The following is a 13337-nucleotide window of genomic DNA, read 5'->3' as shown; positions in this document are numbered from 1 at the left end:
ATCCATGAGAGATTGTTGTCTCCATATTAAAAGGAGGATATACTTGCAGGAGATACAGGCCAGCACAGGATCACCAGATTGGTCCCTGGAATCAAGGAGTTGGCCTGTGAGGAAAGATTGTGTGGGATGAGCCTATACCTTCTCAAGGTGGGAGGTGATTTTATTGATTCTGAAGAAGGCTTGGCCCGATTGATATTGAGTGTTTTCCTGGCTGAGGAGACTAGAACTAAGCAGTGCGGTCTCAGGATAATAGGGCATTGTATACTGAAATGAAGACAAAATTCTTCACTTGAAGGGTTGTGAATTTTAGATTTCTGGGCGCTCAGTCTTTGGATTTTTCAACCCTGGGTGCAGTAAGGTTTTGGACTCCAGAGGGAATTGGGGAGATGGGGATCAGATGGAAGAAAATGTAGTTAATGTCAAGGCTTGGTCATGATCTTCTTAAATGGCTGAGCAGGCTTGAGGGACTGTGCAATCCTCTGTGTGTTTTTCCAAATCACAGCCATTCTTTGCACTGTTGCAGCACCCCATAGTATCAGGATTCAAGTCCACTTTAGGGATTCAGCACTTCAACTCTGTGAAGTACTGAGGGAGTGCTGCCATTGGGGAACCCTTCTTTCAATTAAGACTTTAGACCGAGGCCATGCCTGCCTCGGATGCAAAAGATCCCATAGAACAGAGGCGCTCTCACTTTTGAGTTCCTTTGACTCACCAAATGTTGCTAAGGCTGGGTTATAAGGAGAGGCTTGTCATTCCTGATAGAGAAGCTCAAGTGACCTGATTTGACTTTTTAAGGACTTTATGAAAAGATTTGCTAAAGACATACTTTTTCTGCTCGTGAATAATTTGGGACATGGGTTTGAAACCCGAACCACATTCTTCAAGAGCAAAAGCGGGAAACATTTCTTCACACAGGTTGGTGCAAGTGTAGAATTTTCTCCCACAAAAATCAGCAAATTCCAGTTAACTCAATCGTTCTAAATATGAGATTGATGATTATTACTAGATGAGGATATGGTGCCAAAGCAAGCGGATCACATTAGGTGAAAAAAACCACGAGTGGTTATCTTATTGAATAGTGGAATAGACTCTCGGGGCTATCTGGCACACTAATAATATTTTATCACTCAACTCAGTTGCAGCAAAACACACTCTAGTTCTGTTATGCTTTTGGCATCTAATCTAACCTGTTATTAATTTATTTCTTGGACAGAATCTCCTTCGCATCCTCAGTTTGGATGTCAGCCAGAGGGGAAGTTCTGCATCTCTGGATTCAGCCAGGATAAACGTGAGAAGAAGCGGAGCTCTAACCTCGCCTTGCTGAAGAAGAAGCTCTTTAGGCGGCGGAAGTCAGCCAAGGCGGCTGACCATGCGAAACACATGCGCGAGCTCCTGTGCAGTTGGGACGTGCGTGATGTAGGTCTGTTGGTGAAGCAGTATGAAGCCGCACTAGCTGTGAAGGAACTGGTGATTCAGGCGTGTGTAGCCAGGCCAGAGGCCAGCCGGTTAAATGAAGACCTGGCCAAGTTGTATCAGTTCAAGTACTGTACAGATGTGGACCTGGTATTCCAAGGTACGTGCTTTCCTGTACACCGTGCTATATTGGCAGCCCGGTGTCCTTTCTTCAAAACTCTCCTCTTGTCCAACCTGGACCGTGCTGAGCTCGTCATGGACATCAGCACTGTTGGAATAGACATGCAAATACTGTCATCTCTTTTGCACTACTTGTATAGTGGAGAATTTGGCATGCAAGATTCCCAAATTAAGAACGTTGACGTTTTGGTCCGTCTCAGCGAAGAGTTCGGGATGCCCAATGCACTTCACTTCGATATCTACAGTCTCCTGGAGAGCTCCTGCTATTATGATGCAGTCCTAAGCTTTACCTCTAACCCCGATGCGTCTGACAACTTTGAAGGATGCTGCTTAGAGGGAGAGTTCCGCTGTCACAAGGCCATCTTGTGTGCTCGTTCTCCATTCTTCCGCAACCTCCTCCAGAAGCGCATTCGCACCGGTGAAGAAACCACAGACCGGACCTTGCAGACTCCAGCTAGGATTGTGCTGAACGAAGCAATCATTCCAAAGAAATATGCAAAAGTTATTTTGCATTGCATGTACACGGACCTGGTTGATCTGGACTTGGTTCTGCCTTTCAGCCCATCAACTGGCAGCTTAAGAGAAGTGCAGGATGAATCTGGGAAGGACAGTGAGACCCGACTGGAAAGCGCTATGGAGCTGTTCCATATAGCTCTCTTCATTGAGTTTGATATGCTGGCACAAGGTAAGGGTGGAAAAGGAGTTGTTGATGTTCTGTGGGTGTGGACAGGATTGATCAGTGGAATCTTAACAATTCAAATTAGTAGGGTTGTTTAAAAGCAAATGAGATCCTTGGGCTTTACAAAGAGATGCTGAAAGCGCAAAAGCAAGGCGGTAACATTAAACCTTAACAAAACACTGCTTATACTCCAACTGAAATTTTCCTTCCTTTACTAGGCACTATTCTTTAGGAATGATGTGAAGAGCTTCAAGGGATTGCAGTGGAGATTTATTAAAATTATGTCAGGGATAAAAAGACTGTTGGGAGAAACTTTGAGTTGCTGTCTCTTAGAATAGAGACACTGATAAGATTTGATAAAACTGCTTGAAATATTGAAGCAAAACAAGAGAGAAACATTAGAATAGAAGGTTTCATAACTAGAGGACATAGACATAAGGTGAATGGCAAAAAGAAGGGGAATGATCATGTAGTGAATGGTGATGATCTGGAATGCACCATCTTAAAAGGGTGCTGGGAAGAGATTCCGTTTTAAAAGGGAATTGAATCAATGCTGGAAAGAGAAAATTTTGCAGGATTATGAGGAAAAAATGGAGAATGTGGAATTAATTGGGTAGCTCTTTCAAAAGAGTCCTACATAAAGGATTGAATAGTCTTTTCCTGTGCTGTATCATTCTATGATGGCAAAGTTACTATCTGCCATTTGGTTTGACTTACTGTGGAATTACTCCATATTTTACTTCAATCTGTAACATCATTGTTTTTGGCTTCTGGCATGAAGTGGGTTATAACTTTCCCCTTTCAAACTGAACTGTGGTTTCAAATACTGATTGAAGTAATAGGGCTTAAGATGATAAGACATAGGTGCAGAAGAAGGCCATTTGACCCATTGAATCTGTTACACAATTCAGTGAGATCATGCCTTATCTGATAGTCCTCAACTCCATTTCCTACCTTTTACCCATAATCCTTGATCTCTTTACTGATATAGCAACCTGTCTGTCTCAGCTTACCATATTCTTTAACTACTCAGTTTCTACAGTGAGGAATTCCACAGGTTGACAACTCTCTGGGACAAGTCATTTCTCATCTGTGTCCTAATTGGATGACCCTTTATTCTGAGAATGTGTCCTCTGATCCTAGACACTCCCACAAGGAGGAGATGCCTCTGCATTTACCCTGTCAAGTCCCCTAATAATTGTATATGTTTTAATAAGGTTGCCTCCTTCTAAACTGAGTATAGGCTCAACGTACAAAATCTCCCCTCTTAAGGTAATCTCTTCGTATCTGGAATCAATCTCGTGAGCTTTCTCCAGATTTCTCTAATACAACTGTACATCTCTCCTTAGATAAGGGGACCAGACTATTCACATATTCTAGATAGTGCTTTCTATTGCAGTGGTTCAAAAAAAGGTTGTTGAATCCCAGTATAGAGGGATTATCTTAACAGTAACAGTTAAAAAGACTGGGACTCTACTCATTGGAATTTATAAGAATGAGAGGTAAACACGTTTTTAAAAAAAAAAGGATTCTTAAGAGGCTTAACAAGTAATGTTGAAAATTGTTTACCCCTCATGGGAGGATTTATGACTGGGTGCATAGCCTCAGAATTAAGGGGTGTCAATCTAAGACTGCAAACAGGAGGAATTTCTCCTTTTGAGGGTTGAGAGTCTCTGGAACTCGATGCCACAGAGAGCTGTGGGAGTAGAGTTTTTGTGTATATTTAAGTTTGAGATAGATTCCTGATTTGTAGGGCAATCCAGGGTTATGGGAAAAGGGCAGGAAAGTGGATGTGAAAAGGGTCCGATCAGCCGCCATCCTGTTAAAGGCAGAGCGGATTCAAGCAGCCTACTCTTGTTCCTATTTCTTTTGGTATAGTTTTATCAGGACCTCCCTATTTTTATATTCCATTCCCTTTGTAGTAAAGGCCATCAGTCTATTTGCCTGCTGAATTTACATGATAGCTTTTTGTGATTTATGAGGCCTATTAGCCAATTCTGTCTCCATGCTAATATACCATCTCCAACACATGGGCTATTATCTTATGAAATAGCTTAACATGTGATACCATATCAAATGCATTCTGAAAATCCAAATACATTACATCTACTACTTTTCTTTTATCTGTCCTGCTTGTTATCTCATTAAAGATTTCTGAGAAATTTGTCAGGCATGATTTGCCCTTTATGAAAATGATGCTGACTGTGCTTGATTATGTTATATATTATAAAATTCTACTATTAGATCCTTTATAATAAACTTTAACATTTTCCCAATTGCACATATTAAACTAACTGACCTATAAGTTACTTTGTTTGCCTCCTTCCATTGTTGAATAAAAGTGGTACTTCAGTTTTCCAATTTGTTTGGGACTTTTCCACAAACTAAGTATTCTTGGAAGATTACTGCCAGTACATCCACTGTCTCTGTGGCTACTTTCTTATAATGTCCTGGGGTGCGTCCCATCAGATCCAAGGAACTTATCAGTCTTTAGCCCCATTAGTTTCCTTGGTATTTTTTCGCTAGTGAAAGTTATATTTATTTCATCTCCTCCTTTTGTCCTTTGATTTATTTCATAATTTTGGAATACTATGTGTTTTCTACTGTGTAGGCTGATTAAAAAGTAATTATTCAACCCCTCTGCCATTTCCTGGTACCCCATTATTGTTTCTTCAGCCTCATTCTCTAAAAAGGCCTATGTTCACTTTGGCCGCTATGTTCATTTTCATATGTTTAAAAAGCTCTCGCTGATTGAGGATTAAATTGCAAGTAATGTTAAGACAGAGTTGAATTTCTGACGTCTTTTATTCATATTTCAAACATTCCCAGTCTTATGACTGACCTCTAATCTTTGCCACGTTACAAGTTTCTTTACTTGCTATTTGATGCTGTCCTTAACTTCCTGGTTTACCATGTTTGGTTCATCCCTTCTTAGAATCCTTCTTTGTCACTGGGCTATAACTTTGTTGTGAGCTACTAACTATCATTTCTTACTTTCATACGTATTCCAATCCTTAATAACAAAGCTATCCCATCACCTTTCCTTTCCTGACCATACTTAGAAAAGTTACTTAACCCTGAATATGTAGCTTTGATCTCCTTGTAACCATGTCTCCCTAATGGCTATAAAATCTTACTCATTAACCTGTATTTGGGCTGTTAATTCATTTAATGCTGTTTCGAGCACTGTGTGCTCAAGTGATTAATTTTGTCTGTTTACTGTTGTTTTTTCCCTTTGACCCTATTTACCTTTGATATCTATCTTTGTATACTCTGTCCTTTCCTGTTCTGTTCTGCGTATCATTATCCAAATAGCTGCCCTGTAATACTATCATAATCTCTTGCTTTGCAAGTTTATATTTCCCCTCTCCTAAACACCCCCACTCCCTACTCCTCTTCTCTCCCCCCTGCGCCCTTCCCCCCAAATTAATTTAAAGCCCAGTACATTTCCTTTCTTTCTCAGATTAACTAGGTTAGGGGGTGGCTCTGAGGCCTTGTTTCACATTGGGAGTGCATGCCCTCGTGAGGAGGTTTCTGAGCCTTCATTGGAAGCAACGAAGTGTAATACTTATATGTGTAGCAGACACCAGCAGATTCACAAGTTTACTGAGGCAAAGGGAAGCTTTCTAAGGGATGGGCGAGATAAAGAGCTGTTAGACATAACCTAATAATTTTTTTAGAAAGTCTTGAAAGGAATGTTCATGTTTATGAAATATATCATGACTTTTTAAGAAGTTAATGAAATTGAATTTGCTTGTTCACTTGGACTTCCAAGAAGTTCTTTGATGAAAGTTCCACATGAAAGTCTTTTAATTGAGCTGTGATCGTGGCTTGGCTTAAGTTAGTCTTTAATTTAATGCCACTACACTGACAGTTTGCCTAAGAGACTTAAATGGTTGTTATGAGAACCCACTGGTGCTTTGTATGTGCGCATGAGCAATTGCATTCTCTATTTTAAACAAACTGAATTTGCATTAAAGTGTGAGGAACCACCTCAGATGTTCATTTCTCTAAGTTGCACGGAATGAGGCATATTTTTATATTTGTTAAAAGTTTGCATTTATGTGGTAATTTGTACTTAAAGCCTTAGGATTACCTTTGGTTTTTATTAACACTCTGTCAGGAATGGTTACTGAATGGAATATGGATCCTTTGTTTGAAAGTATGTGGCCTTGACACTCCTTGTATTGGCAAACTCCTGTTACCCTCCAAGAACTCTGCTTCCCTTTATGCCTGGCCTCTGAATATCCCTGTTTCTTTTGCTCCACTCTTGGTAGTTGTGTCTTCAGTTGCTGAGGCTCCGGGAAGGGGGTAGGTTGGTGGCAACAGGAAACCATATTAACTGTGATTTTACTGGATGGCAGAACTAGCTCAATGCACCAGGTGGCCTACTCTTCCTCCTAAATCCTATGTTCCCGCTCCGCACCTCTCTAACTCTTCTTTTGCCTCTTTTAATGATCTTATTTGAAGTGTACTCCTTTGATCAAGCTTTTAGTGCTGAAATCTCCTTAAGTGATGGTGTGTCAGTTTTTTTTTTGTGCTCCTGTGAAGTGCCTTGAGATGTTGTGACACTTTAAATGTACTAAATATAAATGCACGTTGTTGTCCAGTATTGTTCTGTGGGATTGCGACTAACCTACTTTTATCAAGAACCTAGTTGGCCAATTGGGAGTGTTCCAACTGTATCTGCTCTTGCAGCAGGCTGACCTGGAAGCCCAATTCAAAACCAGTGTGCTTTTGTAGCAAGTGGATTCAGTTAAAAAGAACATTTGCTGCATAAAATGAAAAAAATACTTTATGAATGTTTTTACTGCATTCTTTTGTGGAATGCAGTATCTAAATATATACATTTCATAGTCAAAGCGAGCAGTATCTAAATGATTAAGGATAAGCTTGAAACAAGACTTTGAAGGTGCAGAGTTGGTGTAAAACATTGCCCTGTAAAGTTAGTGCCTCAAGACTAAATAACAAGTTAGAAGAAGTTGGAGCCAACCTTTCTGCTAAGACAGCAGCGTGACTGTTCTGGACGTAGGTTTGTTCAATGAGCTATTCTGTATGGTTTCGGTCTTTGTGAAACAAGGGAGACGTTTAAGGTGGTGGAGGTTGTGTAGAGCAGAGCCAGGTGTTGGTCCCTAGGCCCTTAAAGTCGAAGTAAGCAGGGGCAACTTGGGTTTTCCACCTGAAAGGGTATTCTCTGCAAGATGCTCTCTTTAAAAGTATATTAAATTGTCATTGGATATATGGCAAAAATTAATTCGGTATTAAACCTCAAAGTAAGCATTGGGCAGTTTATAGTGCCCCATGTGACATGGGTTCAAACTCAAAAGATAATTTTAAGATGGGTATTTACACTAGAAATAATCAGTTCTTGGAATCAACCCTTGAAGCCAGATATGGAGTCAAAACCTCAAGAAGTAAAGAAACTAGAACGTGTGACATTATGGGGAGAATTTATTTATTCTTAGATGGGGGTCCTTATCCATGAACATCTTGTGATCTACAGCATTCTCTGTGCAAAGATTTGTTGTCAGGATCTTGTTCTCTGGCGGCCTTGGTTTTCTAAAGAGTGTATGTGTGTGTATAATATGATTGAAGTAAAAGGCTGTTCAGTATTTCAGCACAAAACCAAAAGAAAGACGTTTGTTCACAAAGCTGTAGGACGTGTAGGAATGACAAGAGAATGGAACTTGCATGGATTGCTCTAAATGCTGGCAGAGAGACAATGGGTGATTTCAGTAAAACTCTATTAAGCTAGCCAAGCGGTTCCACAAAGGATGAGTGAGCTGTGAAATCAATTAACTGGGAGAGTATCGACGCAAACATAAATAGATTCGAAAGGCAAAGGAAGATGTTCCTACATAGAGAAGGGATTAGGGGATATGGTTTTCGATTGATCACAAAGGCACTGGTTTTCTAAGTATTAAGTGTTTTGCTGTTCTAGTGTTCTAATTCACATTTTTGTTCTCTGCGCAGGCTGTGAGGACCTGATTGTTGAGAGTGTCACTCTGGACTCTTTAGTTGCTATTCTGAAGTGGAGCTCTCAACCATATGGATCCAAGTGGGTCCATCGGCAAATGCTGCATTTCCTCTGTGAGGAGTTCAGTAACGTCATCACTTCTGACATTCTCTATGAGCTGAGCAAGGAGCACCTGATGGCTGCCATCCAGTCAGATTACCTGCAGGTACTTGACCCTCACTGTAACTAGTAAAGTTCAGATTTTCTTCAGGAACCTCAAGTTCTCTTTAGAGAAATGTGTTAAAGAGAAATGGTGCCCCAAGCAATTTTGATTTGTGTTGAATTTTAGAAAAAAATGCTTGAGATTTTTACTTGGGGCTGTGTCTGATAGGAGAGTTTTGACATCTGTAATACAAGAATGAAACTTATCTATCTTAGTTTGCTTCTGGTGGTGTTAGCAATTTGAGGTGAATAAAGAATCGAAATGACATTGAATGCAAAAAATCATCCAGGAAATTATTTTCAAGCCTATCTTTTCTGTGTCATCTCTTTGAAAGATCTACCAGCTTAGTTCCACTCCTCCTCCTCCTCCTCCTTTTTCAACAGTTCTGCAAATAGTTTATTAGCAAAGTATTTATCCAAGTCCTTTTTGAAGTTGTCTTTGAATCTGCTTCATCATCCTTTTCAAATGGCACTTGCATCATACCTGGCTATATTTATTTTTTTTTTAAATTTCTTCCCTATGTAAATTTATGTCATTTACTAACTAACCTTTATGCTGTCGGAAACAGGTTTTATTTGATTAATTTGTAAAAGCTCATCATAGTTTTCTGCCAAATTTCTCTTTTACATTTCTCTGTCCTAAGGAGAACAAACCCAACTTCTCCAGTCTCGCCACATAACTCTAGAATTTCATCCTTGGTATCATTCTAGCAAATCTGCTTCTGCACACTGTCCAAGACCTAGCTAGAGACAAATAAATGACTTGATTTTAAGTGGTGTACTTTCTATGCTCACCAGTACTTATTTGCTAATTACTTCCAGTGGCAATGCTGGAGTTCAGAATGGAATCCAGGTGGGAATCTGCCGTTGATTACTGCTGCTCCTAGTTGTGGAGTTTAAGCTGCCTTCTGACTCAAAGTTGTGGGTTCATTACCGCCTAGTCCCAATTTGGTCAACATGTATCCCTGCAGGCAGCCCCAGCAATGTACAAAGTTCCACTTCTTCAATAGCATCGTCTCCTCTGCTGTAACAGTACCCAATATTTTGTTTTGCTCTTGAAGTGATTTGAGTAAGTTTGTATCATTTTGTTAAAGTTTAATTCTTCTGCCTGACTCTGCTGTTGCTCTGAGGGAATGCCAGAAAGTAGTGCCCTTATACCAGGACTTCAGCACATAGCAAAAGTTGAAGTGCTGTTGCAAACCTAGGGGAATGTCATTGTCCTGTAGAGAGGATGATAAACTAGCAGTCTGTCTACCTGCTGTGTTAATATGGAACTGTCCTGTTTATTTGGGAAAGCAAATGGTACATCATCCTTTATTTCAAAGGAATTGGAGTACAACAGTGAAGAAGTAATACTGCAATTGTATCAGCTATTGGGACCTGAAATACAGTACAGAGTTTTTGTTTTCCTTTATCTAGGGAAAGCGACGTTTCCCTTGGAGGGAGTGCAAGGAAAGTCACTAGATTGATTTCTGCACTGAGGGGATTGAGAAGATCAAGTAGAGTAGGGCTGTTTTTATTTAGAATTTGGGGTGATCTTGGGTTATTGAATTAAGAGGCTTGACAAGGTGGATGCTAACAGCATGCCTTCCCCCCCCCCCCCAGGTAATCTGGAACCAAATACCTCCGAATAGGAGAGGACTATTTCAAACTGAGATGAGAAAAGGTTTGTGAAGCTTTGGAGTTCTGTGCCCTGGAGAGCAGTGAATGTTTAATATGTGCAGGATAGAGTTTGACCCTTTTTTTAGACACTTAGGGTATGATGTCTGATGAGAAAATGGGTTTGTGGTAGCAAAATAGTCATGATCCTATAATGCTAGAAGAGGTTCAAAGGGCTAAATGATCTACTCGTCCTACTTCTTGTGTTCTTAACTGGGGAGCTCATACCCTGCCCCGCCCTTCAATCAGCACTGTGAAAGACAGATTAACCAATCTGTTTTCTTTTAATTGTTGTTTCTGGCCTCTGTATCTAAATAATGAGTAAGGTTTGATATCGTTTGTATTGTTATTTTTATAGTTCAAGGATCTGGACTGATGGTGTAAAGATTTTTTGATTTCATGCCACTGTAGTGAGTTAAGAATTTGAAAGCAATTTTGTTTTACAGATACACAGTGACCCACGGATTAAACATCGCTGTTGGATTTAAAGCAGTAGACTAGATTGCTCATTCGGGATGGAAACTTGCTCCTCTTACCTAATTTATCTCTTGTGCGACTCCAGCCCCATACCATTGTGACTGATTCCTAATGTCCTTTGAATTGGCCCAGCAAACCTGGTGATGGGCAACATATGCCAATCTTGCCAGGCAACAACTACATCCTGACGGAATTTAAGTAACGCACATAAGTTAATAAGAGAATCACAACTATTGTGGCACGGGAGGAGGGTATTCTGACTATTGCGTCTGAATGTCCCTTGTGCCTTTTCTCTGGTCCTGCACATTGTTCCTTTACAGACAGCACTCTAATTTTCTCTTGAGTGCCTTGATGTAATCTGCCCCCACTCCGCAAATGGACAGTGTATTCCAGATCCTAACTGCTTCTGTACAAGATATTGTTTTCTCATATTGCTGTTGCTTATGCCAATCACTATAAACCTGGGTTGCCTTGGACTTTATCCTTCCACCAGTGGGAAATGTTTCCCCATCTACTCTGCCCAGATCCCTCATGACTTTGTCCTCCAATTAGAAGAACTAAAAGGTTTTCGGTGACACTGTCTCCCTTTCTTTCTTCACACCACATCACTGTTACTGGCAATAATAGAATGAAATAGAAAATTGATAATGACAGGAAATGATAAAGGATGTCTTTTTGCATGGTATTTACACAGTTGAATCGATCTGGATCCTGAAGTCACCCTGTCTACCCAGGGTGTCTTTGTTGTGGCATTGCTAATTGCAAAAGGCGCCTGTTTGTTTCAGAAAGAGCAATAATTTGTAGAACTATCTCTCTAGTCTATAGTTTGGGCCATGAACAAACAGACTTGCATTTTCTTTATGTCTTTGATTATTTTACAGCCAATTAATTACTTTTTAAAGTATAATTGCTGGAATCATGGTAGCCATTTCCAAATCCCTACTGAAAGCAATGATGCAAATGATCGTGTCATCTGATGTCTTTCGGTGTTAGCTGAGGCAAGCAAAAGTATTACACAACTGATTTGTAACCCAGGTTGAACACATGAAACTTGTAAAGAAAACTGTGCAGATAGGTAGAGTTCCCTCTGCGCACTGACCAACTGAATTTGAAGTTTGAGTATGACGTGAAAATTCAGGAAATACATAGTAAGTCAATCACTGTTTCATGTAGAGCCCTTCACTGAGACTTTGTTTAACAAGTATTGTTTCAATATTGTCACGTATTATAGTCAGCACCATTCTCTTCACTAAGTATACAGAGGGACCTCGATGATAATCCGAATATTAATTATCCGAATATCAGATTATCCGAAGGTGATCTCAAGATCCCGATAGAAACATTACGTCAAAGAGAAGTTTCAATCCTGATTGCATCTTTTGTTTACAGGTACAATGATTAGAAACGAACTCGGTTCACTGAAATGCTGCCGAGCACAGTCCTGGACAGTCCTGACACCGTCTCTAAATGACTGCCCTCCCGCCCTTTCTCCCCCCACACATTCCCTGAAGGTCTACATAGGGGTGAACCCAAAACCCCCCCTTCCCCAGATAATCTCTCCCATACAGAGCAGAGGTGGAACCTGTCAAAAGGTTGTGTGTGTGCGCGCATATTTGGAGACTTACACCCCACCCAAAAAGGCAGCAGCAGTCTTATTGGTGTACCGTTTGGCTGCCCCAGAGAGGGTAGGGTGGGTGGGGATGGAAAGGGTTGTAGGGTTGGGGCTGCGGGTGGTGGGGCAGGGTGGGAGAGTACGGGATTGGAAGGTGGGCGGGGTTGGAGATGCAGGGTGGGAAGCAGATGGAGTTGGGAGTAGACAGGGTTGGGGGCAGGTGGAGGGGCAGGGTGAGAGCGTACGGGGTTGGGGTGGGGTGGGAGCGGATGGGGTTGGAGGGGCAGGCAGTGGAAGGGGAGGGGTCTTGTGCGCAGTGTGCTGCTGCCTAGTCTCCTGAATGGGGAGCAGACTTCTCAGAAAACTCCGAGTCCCAGGGGAGGAAATCAATTAACCGAACAATCAATTATCTGAACGAAATAGTACCCGCCCATCTCGTTCGGATAATTGAGGTTCCTCTGTATATACAAATCAGCCGGTGTGCTAACTGGTTTATCTTTTGTTAGGTTTTGTGCACGTTAGATTATAATATCTACATTTTCCATAAATAGCTGTAATGGATATGAATCCTTTTTCAAAGTTTGTGAAAAGATTTGTAGCTCGGGTGCTCGTTGCTGTGGTTCTGTTCGCCGAGCTGGAAGTTTTTGTTGCAAACGTTTCGTCCCCTGTCTAGGTGACATCATCAGTGCTTGGGAGCCTCCTGTGAAGCGCTTCTGTGGTGTTTCCTCCGGCATTTATAGTGGCCTGTCCCTGCCGCTTCCGGTTGTCAGTTTCAGCTGTCCACTGTAGTGGCCGGTATATTGGGTCCAGGTCGATGTGTTTGTTGATGGAGTTTGTGGATGAGCATCCGCATCCACATCCACGATCTGCATCCACGAACATCAACTAGCCACGAAACAACACGACCAGCTATCCTTAGTAGCCACACACAAAGACGACAAGCAACATGAATTCGACTGGGACAACACCACTATCATAGGGCAAGCCAGACAGAGAACAACCAGGGAATTCCTAGAGGCATGGCATACATCCACAAACTCCATCAACAAACACATCGACCTGGACCCAATACACCAACCACTACAGCGGACAGCTGAAACTGACAACCGGAAGCGGCAGGGACACACCACTATAAACAC

The 13337-nt window shown here is 41.3% G+C and overlaps 1 protein-coding gene across 1 annotated transcript in view; it reads left to right on the top strand.

The window, feature by feature from the left end:
- Positions 1-13337, top strand: part of LOC122542775 (BTB/POZ domain-containing protein 7-like) — a 74047-nt gene that overhangs the window by 16133 nt on the left and 44577 nt on the right. The window contains exons 3-4 of the mRNA XM_043680808.1: positions 1214-2278; positions 8246-8454. Coding sequence (XP_043536743.1) covers positions 1214-2278; positions 8246-8454 — 1274 coding nt within the window. The remainder of the gene's footprint in view (positions 1-1213; positions 2279-8245; positions 8455-13337) is intronic.

This window comes from Chiloscyllium plagiosum, chromosome 41, assembly GCF_004010195.1.
Source record: "Chiloscyllium plagiosum isolate BGI_BamShark_2017 chromosome 41, ASM401019v2, whole genome shotgun sequence".
Taxonomy (NCBI): domain Eukaryota; kingdom Metazoa; phylum Chordata; class Chondrichthyes; order Orectolobiformes; family Hemiscylliidae; genus Chiloscyllium; species Chiloscyllium plagiosum.
This window is presented reverse-complemented; position numbering and strand designations above follow the sequence as displayed.